The sequence below is a fragment of the Tiliqua scincoides genome, chromosome 6, assembly GCF_035046505.1.
Source record: "Tiliqua scincoides isolate rTilSci1 chromosome 6, rTilSci1.hap2, whole genome shotgun sequence".
Classification (NCBI taxonomy): domain Eukaryota; kingdom Metazoa; phylum Chordata; class Lepidosauria; order Squamata; family Scincidae; genus Tiliqua; species Tiliqua scincoides.
This window is the reverse complement of record NC_089826.1, coordinates 63,069,047-63,083,539: the sequence shown is the minus strand read 5'-3', so window position 1 is coordinate 63,083,539 and position 14,493 is coordinate 63,069,047. Positions and strand designations below refer to the sequence as shown.

Here is a 14,493-nt window from a genome sequence, read left to right as displayed (position 1 = left end):
GGACCAAGAACTGTTGCAGGGATAGATTATTATTTAGCAGCAATCCTGTGTTGTATGTTTTGCTGAAACATTGTCATCTTTTCCTTTCTTTGAGCATTTATTATAATGGGTATTGGCTGATATTCTGCATTTTGCTCTGGGCTCTCTCTGATTTATGGACCACTCATCTGAAACCCTATTTCTCAAGTACTGTCTGTACCCAGGAATAGATGTCTGCTGATTCCATACACAGTGAAGAACAGAATGCTTCTCTGTCCCTGCCTGAACAAGTACTGTTTCAAGATACGTTGGCTGGTCCTTTTGTGACTTGGGAGGGTTACTGGGTAATATCTGGAATAGAGCTGTATATGCTTTCCTTGTTCATGAATGGGAACATTACTTTTCAGTGCTTAGCAGGAAAACACTGGGTGGCAAGTAGCATTTGATATAACTTTGACACCTGAAAAGTCCTCATCCAAAGAGGTTCAGAGGGGAACAAACAGAGAAGAAACCATTTTATTCAGGCCCCCCTGAAAATGCCCCTCCTGAAAATGCCCCTGAAAACTGGTCCCTCCATGCATGAACTTAATGTATAGAGAGGGAACCAGGACTCTGCCCAGTATTCCTGTCCTCCAACCTCCATGTGTTGAAGCCAGACATTAGTGTCAGGGCTATGGCCACTGGGTGCAATCCCTCTACCCATCCACAATGGATACACTCATGGAGGGAAATTTCTCAACTGACCTCATGATCCTAAACTGTTCATTCCCAAACCAGCATGCCAGCCCGCTGAAAGAAATGCTTGAGAGATTGTTCTCGCCTACTTCCTAGGACCACATTTCAACAGCTGTTTGTAAATCTTGTGACTTACTCAGAATTCACTGTTATATAATTCAATAGGATTCCCTTCTTAGAAATGTTTGTATTCCCAGAGCAAACAGCATTCATAAGATTTATTTATGTTTATTTAAAATCTGTATCCCACATTTTTTTTACATAGGTGTCCAAATAAGTTTGATAATAAACAAAACCATCATAAGTACACTGAGAACAAGCAAAAAGCAGACACAAGCCTAAAATAAATCAATCCATAAACACCCTGGAAAATGAAACAGTGTTTTGCCTGATACAAACAAAACAAAGATACACTGTAAAAATCAGGAGTTCTTTCTGGACCTCCTGGTCCAAATTTTATTTAAAATTCACACACAGAAGAGCCACCAGCAAAAGGAATAGAGACTGAAGGCAAGCCACTGTCTTGGCTATTTGCAATATCTATCAGCTTTCAATTTTGATCTCCTATAAGAGAGGGAAAAAAGACTGATTACAATGATATGTGTATTTTTATATACCGTAAACAGCTAACAAAGATTAAAAAGGTTTTAAAAGGTTGTTCCCCATTCATTTAAGCTGAGGTTAAATGAAACAAACTGAAGCATAATTTCTCTCTAACACTATGCTATTCTATTTAATCACTTTAATATGAAGACTTGCCTGGAACAAGAAAACTATGTGTTAATATTAGACTTTGGGATGCTTATACAACAATTACTTGCTGAGATTCAATTTATCCTAAGGAAAAAATGTGCAACGATATCTCTGTACAGTATTGGGCATGATCCATCTCCATGTCACATGAATCAATGGCCACAGGGCCTAACAGAGGAGTCGTCCTGCTCTCAGTACATGTGAAATGCAGCATGCTGGCCAGCACCTAGAAAGGAAGGCTGGCACACTTCCTGTTCCTCCACAACCAGTTCATACCTACAGCCCAGGGCCCTGGGAGGAAAATTTCGTGACTTTAGTCCATGCAGAGGAAGGGTTTCCACTAGATCCTATGGCAGTTTTTCCATGTGTTGGCTGCGCTTGGGCAGGGGCATATTGTGCCTTTTTGTTTTTAAAAATACAAAAAAATAGAGAACAAAGTCCAACATGCTCAGTCCAACTCTCTTACACAGTTATTGATTTTGATAGGTGTATTTCTCAGTAAGTCCCACCAGAAGGTTTTGGGAGAAGCAGTAAGAGGGTTGGGAAAGGAAGAAAAAAGTGATCTATCAAAAACAATAGTACTACCTTCAATCCGGTTATTGATAGAAATGGCACCCTGTACTTTTGATTGCCAACTGACATGCTATTTGAATGGGAAGTGTACCTGTCCAGCAGGGTCTCATGAAAAGTGCCTTCTTTCCTAGCTTTTTTCAGGGCTTTACTGTCTTCTTGGCTTACTTTGAGTTTACGATCTTGAAAACTCTGAAACTTCTTCCTGCAAGAAAGACACAGATTACAAACAGTTTGAATGAAATTGTGATGGTGAACATCTGTAACGTACACCAGGAACTTCCATTTGTGGACTACACCAAGGAAAGAGACAACAAGCTGTGGCAGCAATCTTGCCTCAGAAAATAAGAGCCCAGCCATTGTTAAGTGAAAGCTATTTTCAACAAAAGTCACAAATGAGCATTGCAGGGACATGGAGTGAAATTTATTCAGCTTTCTGAGTGGCCACCAGGACCCAAGCACTGATCCTACTAAGCTGTGGGGCCAAGCAAGCACCAAGCCAGTACAGATCTTGGCAATCTACAAGTTCAGCAATGACATCATTGCCACATGTCCAGAGATGTTGCCACAACACAGTCACAACAAAAGGGGTCCACCCACTGGTGCAGACCCCTCACAGGGAACATAGGACCCAAGGCCTTGTAAGAATTTTCAGTCAGGGAAAACTGAGAGTTACTTGTGTTCCAGTACATCTTGTTTCTACAGTTAGCCAAAGAGTCCTCTTGACACATACACATAGTTGATTTCGCACTGCTTAACGTTGCCTTTGTCTTCTTCTGGAATGTCATCATTTTGCTTTGCTTCTCTTTCGGTGCAAGTCCTGATCTAAATGGAAAAGGAGAAAAAAAGGAGAGAAAAAAAGGAGAAAATGTGGATTGAAATTCATGCCAAAAACTCCAACACAACTGGGGTTCCTGCTAAGCTGCACAGCCATGATGCTCAGCAACCCAGAAGTTTGGCAATGACACAATGGAACAGACCCCTTACAAGGAATATAAAACACAGCACTTCTAAATTGGTCTCAGTGATGAAGTCTTCCAAAGGTTTGCTTATCCACTTCACAGGGCATAAAAATGCAAACAGTCAAATCAGCATGCAGTCTGACAAAATTTTGTGGTTGCCTTTAGAATTACATTTTATATTCCCCCCCAAATGTCATGTTTTTTATCACTCCAGTGATGAGGTATGTATATTACAAGCATCTTGGGGGAAAAGAAAAAAAATTAAAGAGACTGGCGAAGCTCAAAATGCTTCCCTCAAAGAAGTGGGGAGCTTTAGGAGTCCCAAAATCCTTCTCCAGCATAGATTTTTGGATATTATTCTGGGCTTCACTGGGCTGTCTCTTTTACCAAGGATCATGGAGGCTTGCCAGTGCCCACAATCTCCAGAGTTTGCAATGGTAATTCCATTGCAAATAGTAATGGAATTACAATTACTAATTCTGAAGATCGTGGGCAAAAATGGTAACTCCAAATGACAAATTCTAACAGGGGGACCTCTCTTCAGCTACAAAACTGTCATATAGCCTTGCAAACCTCAATGATCCCCAACTGGGCGGGTTGGTTAGATGGCCAAACACAGAGTGGCTCAAATGTAAGCCAAGACATTTCCTGATTTTTTTTTTTTTGGGTGGGTGGGTGGGTGGGATTGTTATTTCCAAACTGATCTCTAAACATGGATGCAAGGTGTAAATGTGGCTAAGTTAGAACACTTCTCTCTGTTATCTAGTCTTCTGTGTGCAGGGGGAATCTTTTGAGTGCACCATCATGTGTAAACACTTGATTGTAGCCTCAAGTGGTACAATCCAAAAGCAGGTTTACTCTTCCACTGTTAGCAAAAACTAGACTTTAGGACAAACACAGACAACTAAAATCACTGGTGTTCTCCACTTCCCCCCAAAAGTGTTCTAGAGCAGGTGTTAATTCAGGTACTCCAAGCCATCCAAATTAGACAATGCATCATAAGGCAATACAGTTCTTTTACCTCTGACAGAAGCCGAAGACCTTCTGCATAGAAGCATGCTACACATTTCTGCATTTTCTTTTACAATACTCCTATAGACCAGTGGTTCTCAAACTAGTGGGTCGCAACCCACCAGTTTGTGTAAAGGTTCCCCTATCCCTTTAAGGGGTGGGGGAAGGGGAGAGGCAGGGAAGCGACCCCTGGGATTGCATCCATTTGGGGAGGCGAAGGGGTGCTTGTGACTTACTTTCAGATGTCAGGGCTGCAGCAGACTGCAGGAGGTGTGGGGAGTCCTGTGCAGCCCTGCACAGCGCTCCCCGATGCTTGGAACTTTCACTGAAAGTGGGCACAGAGCACTTTTGTTTTGCAGGAGGCACTTTGCTTTCAGTGGAAGTTCCGAGTCTCGGGGAGCGCTGTGCAGGGTTGCGCAGGGCTCCCTGCACCTCCTGCAGCCCTGACTTCTGAAAGTCACAAGAACCCCTCCTCGCCCCCTCTTAGTAGTGCGATCCTGGGGATCGTGTTGCTGCCCTAGCCCCTCCCCCACAACGACTTACTGAAGGATTGAAGATCCCTCAAAGTTTGAGAACAACTGCTATAGAGGGATACAAGAACTGCTTATACCAGTGTTTCTCAGCCAGTGGAATGTACCACCAGTGGTATTTGAGATGATGTATGGTGGTACTTCCTGGACCCCAAGGCACCTGCCACCCGGCAGTGAGACCAGTAATGCGACATAACAAACAGCAATAGGAAACTTGACTCTGTAGGCAGAACTCCAAAGTATGCTCTTTGTGCTTGAAAAAGTCCTCCTTCCCATTCCGAGTCTCTTACTGGTGTTTGTTGCGGTCGCATCTGGCCTCCTAACACAAAAGTAACTGGCAATGATGTAATCGCTAAACAGGTGGACCATGTGAAGTTGTACAGTGGAGTACAAATGTTGAAAAACACTGGCTTATACAGATAAAAGGCCAAATTACCTTCACCATTTCCTCTTCTCCTGCAGTTTTACTTTTGGCTACTATATCGCCTTCTTCATTACAGCTGATAAAACAACTGTTTGCTGCCAGCAGAGCCATTTTCCCCTGGAGAAAAAAAATCAAGCCAAGTTTGTAATACTATTATTATCTTCCTAAGCAATTCAAGGTTTGCGATTTTATATACCCTACACTTCAATGGTCCTAAAACAAAATTTTAGGGAAGTTGATAAATACAATTCATTCAAAACCCATTAATTTCTGCTATTAAAGCCATGCTCGTTTTATGAGCATCACAATTTGTATTTGAAAATGTAACTTAGAATTCAAAGTCAGCATATGCAGATTAGCATCAGTTCTACATTTAAATACAGGTTGTCCCTTGTTATCTGCTAGGGTTCTGTTCTAGAAACCTGCCTAGTGGATTAAAAAAAAAATCTATGGATAAAAAAAATCAGTGGAAAAATAAAGGGATGCACTTCCAAGTTTCTTTCCCCTCCATTGCTCCTAATGGAATAAGGTTGTGCCTTGACATCCTCAGGATTTTGATTCTGGGACTCCCTGCTGATACCATTAAATGTGTTAAATAAAAGCAGTTTAAAAAAATTAAAAAGTGCATCCCTTTACAACTGTGGTTTAAAAACAGTTTTTTCTTACTGTTGTAGAGAGGCAGTCAGCAATTATAAATGCAAAGGACCCCCTGTCTTTGCCTGGCTCAGCTGAAGAATGGAATGATCACTTGCATCACTCTCTCTCTACAACAGTAAGAGAAGCCGTTTTTTTAAACTGTGCTTTTAAAGGGATGTATTTTTCCCCTTCTCCAGGGATCTGCACTTTCCTTCTCATTTGCAGTGGCTATTCGTCTTGAGTCAAATCCATGTATAAAAAATTTGTGTATAACAAGGTTGGACTTGTATGCTAGAAATATTTTCAAGGACGTAAAACTATTCTGTAGGTGTGAACACAAAACTCATGACTGAAATCTTGCTACTGTCTCACAATGTATGTGTCTTTTGTCTCAAAGTACTTTTTTTAAGAAATGAAACTGCCAACTGGGCAGGGGGACTTTTTTAATTGGTGCACCTCTTGATATTTAGCAGCGGGAGACTAACTGTCCCTCTTCATCACAGCACAGTGTATTTTCTAGTGGCTGTTTGCTGGTGCTCTTTTGTATTTTTTTAAAAATTGTGAGCCCTTTTGGAACAGAGAGCCATATAGTTATTTCACTTTCTTGTAAACTGCTTTGTGAACATTATACTGCTGAAAAGCAGTATATAGCATCATCATCATAACCAATTATAATGTATTCTTCCTTAAGAATGACTGCTGAACATTTTAGGACACTTGCCTCTTGAAAGACCGGTTCCCACTGTTCTCTTGAACCTATTGCATCAGAACGTCCAATAACCAGCCCATCAGAATTAATACCAAGGTATTTGCCGTAGCCTGACTTCAATGCAATTCTTAAAGAAAAAAACACAAGTAATGATTTAATCATTGATATGATAGTTACTGAGGTCGGTGGCTTTCAAAGTGTATTCCAAGGAGTCCTTGGAAGTTATCAGGAGGTCCACCATGAGTTCAGCAATGGAAAGCAAGTTTCTCTACCACTAGCAAACTCCCCCAGCAAAGGCATATTGGATGCATTCTATGATTCACTCACAGGAGGCTGTGAGATCCATCTAAGCTCTACCTAAAACACACTGTACATTCTATAAAGTGCCCAGTATCTTTTGTAAAAACAGGAGATCCATGGCAGGCATGTAGGGGTTCTTTAGTGGCAGGGTGAATGTGAGGAGCTTCCCGAAGAAAGTTTGAAAAACCACCTAAGTTATAGGAATCTCTAAAATGGAAGTATGCTACCATTTCATTTACTCTATTTATATCCTGCCAAACATGTGAGTGTCAGGACCAAGGTCACTGGGTGCACTTGGCTTTGCTCTTTTGACCATTTCCAATTACTACACCAATTTCCAATTACTACACCTACACCTATTCCAATAAATACACCTATAACCACATCTGTTTTGTCGAATGAGCTTTCAGACTGAATGGCTCCTTTTTCTTAATATTAAGCACAGGTAAGGAGAATGAAGTGGGTGGTCTTAAATGACAACACTAGCGGCCAGTTGCTGTTTCTTTGAGATGGAAGCGTGTAACCAATGCACATTTGGGGAAACTAACTGAAGAATAACTGGCAAGCAAAGTAACTAATTAACGTTAGGAAGCGAGTCACTGACAGGTAGAAGGTCCAACAGGAATGTGGGTTGAACTTTGAGTGATAGCTACTGTAACCATAGGTAAGCATTTCAGGTGGCGCAAATTTGAATAGATCCATTGTGGCCACTGCAGCGCGACACGGGGTAAGGGGAAAGGTTTCCCCTCACCTTGGGCTGTGCCACTTTTGGCCGCAAACTGGCATGCCCGCTACAGCGCAAGTTAGGATTGGGCTGTTAATCTCTTATGTTTGGGTTTATTCATGTATTATAGTAATACTGTACTTTGGCTATTTTTGACTTTTGTCCATGTCTGGTCACTAACCAGACAAAAGTCCCAGGTACTGCTACATTTGGTTTCTTTTTACAAGATTCCTTGTTTAAAACCCCACTTTTCCTAGTCTCTTTTATAAAGGTTAAATTTACTTTAAAAAAAACAAACATTTGAATGATGGAATGTACTTAAAACTAGGGATGTGTACATGCCACAATTTTGCAGGAGCACAGAAAAGCTGGAGAACATGATTTTGGGCACAGAATCCATAACTCCTAAGAATTTCTCTCAGCTTTCATAAAAAAAAAAGTTTAAAGCAACATTTTAACCTGAACAATTGCAGCAATATGCTTATCAGCAGTAGGGCAATGCCTACTGAAATCTCAGAAGCCAGGGGAATAGATGAAGGAGATTTTCAAGGGCAGGTGAAAGGATTTTAGTGCCCTCTGCAAAATCTTCCAAGTTCTTTTATACAGAAACCTATGAAAGTCTACTTTGTTATTAAACTAAAGCTCAGCAGTATAATTACCTTGAGTCTGACAGCTTGACAGCAGTAAACTGTTCAGGAGGGCTAGGGCCTTCATCTGAAGAGATTAAGAAGACATAATGCACCATACTGTATTTAAGGTTAGAGATTCTTGTTAATGATTATCAACATATTTACTCCTAAAAACATGCCAGTGACTCTTTTTTTCCCCACAGTTGCTTTTCCCAATCTCACTACTGCATGTTCCTTTCTAAGTTCCATATTCGAATAAAAAATAAAACATACACACACACACACACACACATACGATGTGAGTTTAATGAGAGATGTAACATGACATGAAGGTAATTGGAGCATAAGCAAAAACAGACAGAAAAAGACCACACAGGTACACTATCATGATTTGACAGCTAACAATCAGCATTATTTATCTAAAGCCTGATAAAACATACGCTGTTATACAGAAATTACACAATGTTCAGTGGGGCTTATCTCTGGAAAGAATGGTGCAAAAGGGCAAAATCATCGAAAAGTCAGACTTATTTAAACCAAAAACCATGAAGAGTAAAATGATCTTTACTTTCAGAGATACCAACCTTTATGTGGTGCTCCAAGAGTAAAAAGGCCATTGTCAAGAGCATTGATATAGGTTCTATTACCCATTTCTATTGATACAGTTCCTGTGATTTCACCGAAGTTAGTCACTGCCCACCAGCCCTCTAAAATAAAGAGAAGACAAACACAAAAAACACATTTGTTGCCTGCTTAAAAGCATATAAACTTCAGCAACAACTTAGAAGGAAAGCTTTGAAGATACAGAGAAACCAACAGAAGAGTACCCACACAGCTACCAAGGGGCACAGAAATGGCCATCTAACAGCCCAATTCTCAGACTGGATGAGTACTTTGGAAGGAACCTGTGCTGCCAGAGCAGTCTATCAAAATATTCAACCTGGATAAGAGGAAGACACACCAGCATAAATGTTTAAGACCAGGGTGTCAGTCCAAATTACAACAATTTCACTTTAAAACTTTTTGGCATAAACATAAGAACCTCTCCCAAAATGTTTCCAGTACCTTTAAGAACTTCATGTATTTCCATAAAAAAGTTAGCTTACCAACAACATCAAGCTGATCCTCTGCATCTTCTTCTCTTTTTCTTTTTTTATCTTTGTTTTTCTTCTTACTACAAGAAAAGAATTAACAGCCCTTTACAATCCCAAACAATAAATTAGCTACACATGCTCAACCTTTAAGCATAACATTGCAGGGTAGTAAAGACATGGCTAAGGAATACTGTATTCCTAATTTTAGGACTGATTTATTTGAATTTCTTAATCTATAGTTCAGATTCTCAAATTCAGTGTTATTTTCTCATGCTGAAATGTAAGATTTCCCATGAATCCAGACTGTAAAAATATAGAGGTTTGTAGAAATATGATGGAAAATACAAAGAGTTTTTTAACATTATATTTTGGCAATGTTTTCCTGGAATTGGTTTTCAATCTGCACATGGAATGGCAACATCTGGAATGTGTACATGAAAGTATAACACATGTGAATTCACATTTCCTATCCCCAGTTAGCAATATGAGTGTCAAAATCCTTTATTAGAACATCCATCACAGAGCTGGCTACAGCAGTGTTCTTCAACCTTGGAGTTGTGACACTAATGGGGTCATGAACCCTTAGCTGTGGGGTCATGACAACTTATAGGAATGAAAAAGGTTCAAGACCACTGGACTAGAGCACCACCAGGTAAAGGGGGACACATCTGGTGTGCCCTTACAGGGACCAGGAGATTGTGACCCTGTGCAGATCAGGTTCTTAGCAAATATGCTAAAATAGCTTCCACTACTGCCAAGCTTCATGGTAACTTTTATGTTCTCTCTAATAAGCATATTTGGTCACAGTGAACATGAGGGCAGCGTGTGAATAAGGTCCTGGGAGGGGATTCGGGATCAATATTGGGGTCCCAGTCTTGTACTTTATTTATGTATATATTGGGCTCGTGGCATGAAAAAGGTTGAAGACCACTGGGCTACATGAAAGCTCTCATGTTACATTTGCCCCACATACACAGATAAGCACAAGTTTCCACTTCTGCAAATGCTCCCCAAAAGAATATAGAACCCTGTATGCAAACTGGTATAGAAAGCAAATAGTAAAAGTACTTAGATACACATAAACAAAGTGATAAAGGATAGTATTGCCAAAAACAGTAAAGAAGTACTGTTTTACATGGAGAAAGATCTGAGCCAACCAACCCCAGGGGTTCAAAGGGAATCTGGACAACTTTCCTCTCCAGGCAATCAGAAAACATCACTGCAGGGTTGAACTGAATACCACTACTGCTAGGACCTCCTTGTGTTACTGAAGAAAGGGGGTGGGAAGAAATAGGAGTAAAAACATCATTTGTGTGAATTAAGGCAGTGTTTCCCAAACTGTGAGCCAACTAGAGGAGCCACAGAATCCTTGTGGAAAAACCCAACTGCCCTATACAATGTATAGCTGTTTCTCAAACTTTGAGGGAGCTTTACTCCCTCAGTAAGTCTTTGTGGGAGAGGGACTAGGGCAAGGACTGTTAAGGTTTGTGCCCAATCCCTTTGCTGGGAGTTACTGGAGGATGCCCCTGGGTTTGACACAGGAGGCCTATGTAAAGTCTGGCCCCAGTAGAGACAGCTAAAGCCTGTTACAAGTAAAAAGTAAAGTGCTGTCACTCAGTAGGTGCTAGTTGATTGCAGGTGCTAGTTGATTGCACCTACAGATGCAGGTGGAAATGGGTGGATTAGCCCAAGCCTGCCCTGAAACAGGAACCCATTGGCCAGCTGTTTTACAAAACCAAAGCAGCCACTGCTGGACTAACTGGGTTGTTGGATGGCTGGCCGAGGAGCACTTTGTCTCTGTGCTTCACATACTGAGAGAGTAAGTGGCTCTGGTTCCCTGTGTGGGATGCTTATTGCCTATACTGAACTGCACTGTACCTGTAAATACATGTTTGGTGAACGACCCTGCTGTCTGTTTCCACCCTCGATGAAAGTTTTCCAGCATGGCTGCTACACGCACACTCCCTGGGAACTGTGCCAGGCTGTGCGACCTTGGGCAGTGGGAGTAAGCTGTCTGCATTCACCAGATGCCAACAAGGACACCATCCCCAGGATCAAATTGCTAAGGGGGAGCAAGGGGGGTACTTTCCACTTACTTTATGTAGGCAGGGCTGCAGGAGGTGCAGGGAGCCTTGCAGGCAGCCCTGCTGCCCTCCGCAGCACTCCCCAAGGCTTGGCATCATCAGTAAAAGCAGGTGCAAAGCACTCCCTACAAAATGGAGCACTGCTGTTAGGCTCCCACCCAGGTCAGGCAGCAAAGCAGTAAGGGGGTTAGAGCACTCTGCCTATGCTCAGAGGCACTTTGTCAAGAGGTTCCAGGCACTGCTGATGAGCTCCCTCCAAGTTAGGAGGCAAAGCAGTGGGGGCGCTCTGCCCATGCTCAGAGGCACTTTGTCAAAAGGTTCCAGGCACTGCTGATGAGTTCTCCCCAAGTTAGGAGGCAAAGCAGTGGGGGCGCTCTGCCCATGCCCGGAGGCACTTCGCAAAGAGGTTCCAAGGCGCTGCTGACGAGCTCCCATCCAGGTCAGGTGAGGGCGCTCTGCACACGCTCAGAGGCACTGAGCAAAGAGGTTCCAGGCACTGCTGTGGCCCTGGTGCCCCCGGCCCTGAAGAGCCCCACCCACACCCGAGCGCTGCGCCTCTTGCAGGAGCCGAGGAGACGCCTCACCTTTTCAGCTTCTTCCCTTTCAGAACCAGCTTGGTCGACTTAACCTGCGAATACGCCGCCATTTTGGAAGCCTTCTACGGAAGCCGCTGCAGGACAAACGCCATCCTTTCGCCCTTCTTACGGCGGCTCTGCAGGGACACACTTTGCTGCCTGGGGTTTGCTGGCTGAATGGGTGGCGCATGCGCAGTAGGAGCAGTGAGGCTTTTGCCCTGGGGTGGGTGGAGAAGGTGGAATGTTCCGCAGAGGGCGAGCTGCCTGGGAAGCTGGTCTGCCTTGCTGCGGTGGCGCTCTTTGTAGCTGCGCCCATTCACTGGCCTCTCCTATTTCTTGGGTGCTACCCGTTAGAGCCCCATTCTAGGCATGTCTACTCAGAAGTAAGTTCCATTACACTCAATGGAGCTTACTCCCAGGCAAGTCTGGATGGAACTGCAGCCTCAGAGCCCAGGGCTATGCATGTCTACTCAGAAGTAAGTCCCATCCCAGTCAGTGGAGCTTACTCCCAGGCAAGTGTGGTTAGGACTGTAGCATCAGAGCCCAAGCCCATGCATGTCTACTCAGAAGTAAGCCCCATTATAGTCAGTGGGACTTACTCCCGGGAAAGTGTGAAGGGGATAAACACCATTTATAGAAGTTCGTTGGAACACCAGTGGTTCTCAAATGTCTTAGCACCAGGACCCACTTTTTAGAATGACAATGATGTGTCATTGTGATGTCATTAACCTGGAAGTGATGTCATGGCCAGATGTGACATTATCCAGAAATTTTTTGACCCCTGCTGTACAACAAGATCAAATCTAAGTAAGTAAATTAAAAGTTTACAGTACAATAAAAAACATTACAATTATAGTAAAGTTTCCAATAGGTATAACTTAAAAAAATTATTTAAAATAAAGAAGAACCCGCCTAACCTTCCCAAGCAGTTGCTGATCAGTTTTTTAAAAAATCCCCAAACATCCCAAAGGCTGCAATCCTACCCACACTTACCCATGAGTAAGCCCCATTACCTATCATTGTTAAAAGCTTATACATAGTAGCCTGTTTAAAGTACAGATCTGTAACATTTCTCCAAATGCAGTCTCATACCATGGTAGCATCAAGTCTAATATATTAAAAAACAAAATATACATTAAAATGAATGGAATCTCATCTGAAATTGGCTCATGACTCATCTAGAGGGTCTCAATCCACAATTTGAGAAACACTGAGCTACAGAATTATAGCTAAGGTGTGGCATAGAATAGCCTCCAGGGCATGATCTGATATAAATTGGCTCACCCTAGGGGCTGTTTTGCATATCACTATAGTAGCCCTCCTGGGACTGACTCGCCATCTGCATTTGAGAATAGTTCTTGGTAGAGTTGGTTCAAAGTTATGAGAATCCCATGGCAACATGAATTGGGAGCCTCCCACTTCATCCTCACCCCATGCTTGCCCATCCACTTTGCCAAAAGTCTAGGCTGCCAAAAAGAGGAGGCATGAGCAGAGATGGAGGATCAAGAGCTGTTAAAGGGCAGCATGGTGTGGAGGACTGAGCCTGAGGCTGCTACTGAGCAGAAGCGTAACTAGGGTTTGCAAGAGCTCCTTGCATCACCCCCGTGATGGACCTCCTCCCATTCCAGACCATACAGAATAAATTGCACAGTCTAAATGCAGTGGCATCATTAAGGTTGGTGTCAACCCCCCCTCCATTAAATTTTTTCAATATAGAACAGTATAGGTCACCCAAGAAATCAGTAGCCAACAAAAAACCAGTGGCCAACATGATGGCACTCACACAACTGAGCAAGAGTTCTAGTACAGGTCCAACCTTGTTATTCACAGATTTGACTCAACACAAATGGCCCCTCCAAATGAGAAGGAATGTGCTGATCCCTGGAGAAGGGTAAAAATGCACCCCTTTAAAAAAAAAAAATCACAGTTTTTCTTACTGTTGAAGAGAGACAGTCATGGAAGTGATTACAGGTATAACCTAATAATCCACAGGTTTTTCTATCTCAATGCAATGAGAAGGGCCCTTTAAATTAAAGGAAAAAGTAGTTTAACAATAGCCTTGTTAATGTGAAAGAGGTCAGCTGGCTGATAATCCATCCATCTTTCTCTTTCCAGGCAGTTTCAGCTTCACTCCAAGGCAAGCCATCCCTCCCTTCCCCCTGAGCAGTGAAAGAAAGATAATCACTTTGCATTGGTGACGGGAGGGTCTGGCTGGAACTGAAGCCTTTCTAAGTGCCTGGAGAGAGACTGATTGATGGATTGTCTTCTGAATGACTTTATCTTACATCACAAAGGTCAGCCTTGCAAAGGGATGTTGTTTTTTAAATTGATTTGCTTTAATGTGATTTTTGCCATCCATGTAAGTTCTGGGAATGGAACCCTGCACTGTGAGTGATTGTGTTGCTGCCGCCGCCGCCGCCGCCATCATCTCACCCTCTGCTGGTTTATTTGCTTTCTCTCTGGCAGCTCTGTGGGCCCAATGCCCATCACCACTTCAGCACTGAGGGGCAGCATGGGCAACCCAGCAATGAGCTGGCTGCTCAGGACTTGCCGCTTCATCTTCTTGCTTGCTGACCTGCTGTTTCTGGGTGGCATAGTATTGGGGGGGTGAGCAAGTCCAGTCCTCCCTATCGAGAGGGATGGTGAGCCAACAGAGGTTGCACCTGCCATGGCTGCTTCTCAGTTGATCCAGGCAGCCAAATGAATGAGAGGAAGCTGTGGGTGGTCATAGGAGCAGTTGCCTCCTCTCCTTACTCACCCTTCTGTTCTTTCTGGGAA

The 14,493-nt window shown here is 42.9% G+C and overlaps 1 protein-coding gene across 1 annotated transcript; it reads right to left on the bottom strand.

Moving 5' to 3' along the window:
• Positions 1–926: 926 nt before the first annotated feature.
• FRG1 (FSHD region gene 1) lies at positions 927–11,839 on the bottom strand. The gene is made up of 9 exons (XM_066632444.1): positions 11,725–11,839; positions 9,069–9,136; positions 8,547–8,669; positions 7,993–8,047; positions 6,322–6,436; positions 4,977–5,081; positions 2,771–2,862; positions 2,132–2,242; positions 927–1,278 (listed from the first exon to the last, which is right to left on the bottom strand). The coding sequence occupies exons 1-9, from the start codon at positions 11,784–11,786 to the stop codon at positions 1,242–1,244; spliced, it is 768 nt and encodes a 255-aa protein (XP_066488541.1). The 5' UTR covers positions 11,787–11,839; the 3' UTR covers positions 927–1,241.
• Positions 11,840–14,493: the final 2,654 nt, after the last annotated feature.

Bases quoted from the DNA above. Each gene is read 5' to 3' on its own strand.
- FRG1 (XM_066632444.1), bottom strand. From the start codon at position 11,786: ATGGCGGCGTATTCGCAGGTTAAGTCGACCAAGCTGGTTCTGAAAGGG. The intron at 8,670-9,068 runs GTAAGCTAACTT...TCTTTATTTTAG, and splicing joins GGATCAGCTTGATGTTGTTG to AGGGCTGGTGGGCAGTGACT. The intron at 5,082-6,321 runs GCAAGTGTCCTA...TTTTTTCTCCAG, and splicing joins GGGAACCGGTCTTTCAAGAG to GGGAAAATGGCTCTGCTGGC.